The sequence below is a fragment of the Apis dorsata genome, unplaced genomic scaffold, assembly GCF_000469605.1.
Source record: "Apis dorsata unplaced genomic scaffold, Apis dorsata 1.3 scaffold_74, whole genome shotgun sequence".
NCBI classification, from domain to species: domain Eukaryota; kingdom Metazoa; phylum Arthropoda; class Insecta; order Hymenoptera; family Apidae; genus Apis; species Apis dorsata.
The window spans coordinates 1136123-1137767 of NW_006263372.1; the positions used below are offsets into that span (position 1 = coordinate 1136123).

The following is a 1645-nucleotide window of genomic DNA, read 5'->3' on the forward strand; positions in this document are numbered from 1 at the left end:
GGGAAGCAACCCGATGCTCAGGTTCCCGAGGTTTCTCAAGATATACCGGGTGTACAATTATTACTACATGGTCGAGTCGAGGACGGTCTACCCGAATCTGTGGCGCGTGTTGAATCTGATACACATACTGCTTATACTGGCGCACTGGTTCGGCTGCTTTTACTACTTGCTCAGCGAGGCGGAAGGATTCCAAGGGGACTGGGTCTACCCGTACAGGCCGGGGGAGTACGCGACCCTGACAAGGAAGTATCTCGGCTCGCTCTACTGGTCCACCCTCACCCTCACCACGATCGGCGACCTACCCACGCCGGAGACCAACGCCGAGTGAGTGATAATGTCTCTACGACTGTACACGCTCTTCCTTATTTTCTTTTTTTCCTTTTCTTCGATTTTCGTTTTGGTTTTCGTTTCTTTTTTTTTTTTTTTTTTTTTCTGGTCTTCTTGCGTGTTAGGTGGGTGCGAGAGAATTCTTGCGTTATTTCTTATGATATGGAAAAAAATGTTTTTTAGGTTAGTTTTAGGATTATTGGCTACTTTATGCATTTTTTACAAGTATAATTTAGATTAGGTTAGGTTAGGTTAGGTTAGGTATGCGCAGGATGATTCTCGTAAAGTGTTTGTTATGCGAGAAGAATTTTAAACGGAAGTTATATAAGTACGAATATAATATAGTTATTATATATTATACTTTATACGTTTTGTATAAGTATAATTTAAGTTAGGATGATTCTAATTAATTTTAATTTCTCGTAAAATATTTCTTCCAAAAGAACGAAAAAAGAATAATTATCACATAATTTTAGGTTAGGTGCGAGATGATTCTATAATATCAATATAATCATATAATACAAAAAATGTACGGTTATTTTACGCCAAGTTGGATCAGACTACGTGAGAAATAGAACAATTTTTTAATAACGTTAAACTCCATACTACGATTATTCAACAACTCGATCATAGAGAAATTGAATGTATTTAAATCCACAAATTTCCACGAACATTTTATATGGTTTGAACGTTGCCAAAGTCCAAATATATCTGCACCCACCTAACACGCATACTCTTCACATATATGTATATATATATATATATCTTTATACATCTTTCTTTTATCTCTTTATGGGCTTGACAATTCTTTCGCCTCTTATACATGCAAACTCTTGTCCGTATCTGTTGTCCGTTTGCTCGCCGGTTAGACGGTTACTCGTTCAAGTGTTCGCCACACAGGGCGCGGCAATCTCTAACTAGATATCACCCAATCGACACTCGAGACTTGAGAGAGAATGGAATACCGCAGCGTCGTTGATTTATACGCAGGCACAGTTGGGCCGATTTACACGGATACGATCTGCGCGGGGAGTCGAGTTTTTGGCAAAGCAAAAACCGTTTCCAATGTGGGTGGAAATGGTAAATTCTGAGAATTTGCGGATAATTTTTGACAGTTGGGAGTTTGGGAATTCGGAGGGAAAGTGGGTCGTGGGGAATTTAAATTAGGTCGGGATTTGAATCGTGTTGGAATCGGTGTTTGTAGCGTAAGTACATCGAAATAGGATTACGATAGGGGAACAGAAAGATAATCCTGGAATAAATATATCCGCAAGGAGAAAACAATTTTTCATGCGTTTTATTTTTTTTTTTTTTTTTT

The 1645-nt window shown here is 38.6% G+C and overlaps 1 protein-coding gene and 1 long non-coding RNA gene across 2 annotated transcripts in view; one reads left to right on the forward strand and one right to left on the reverse strand.

The window, feature by feature from the left end:
• Window positions 1-1645, forward strand: part of LOC102674556 — a 51700-nt gene that overhangs the window by 8996 nt on the left and 41059 nt on the right. Inside the window, exon 3 of the mRNA XM_031508138.1 lies at window positions 1-324. Coding sequence (XP_031363998.1) covers window positions 1-324 — 324 coding nt within the window. The remainder of the gene's footprint in view (window positions 325-1645) is intronic.
• Window positions 1-1645, reverse strand: part of LOC116184933 — a 12475-nt gene that overhangs the window by 317 nt on the left and 10513 nt on the right. The gene's annotated exons all lie outside the window — the stretch shown is intronic.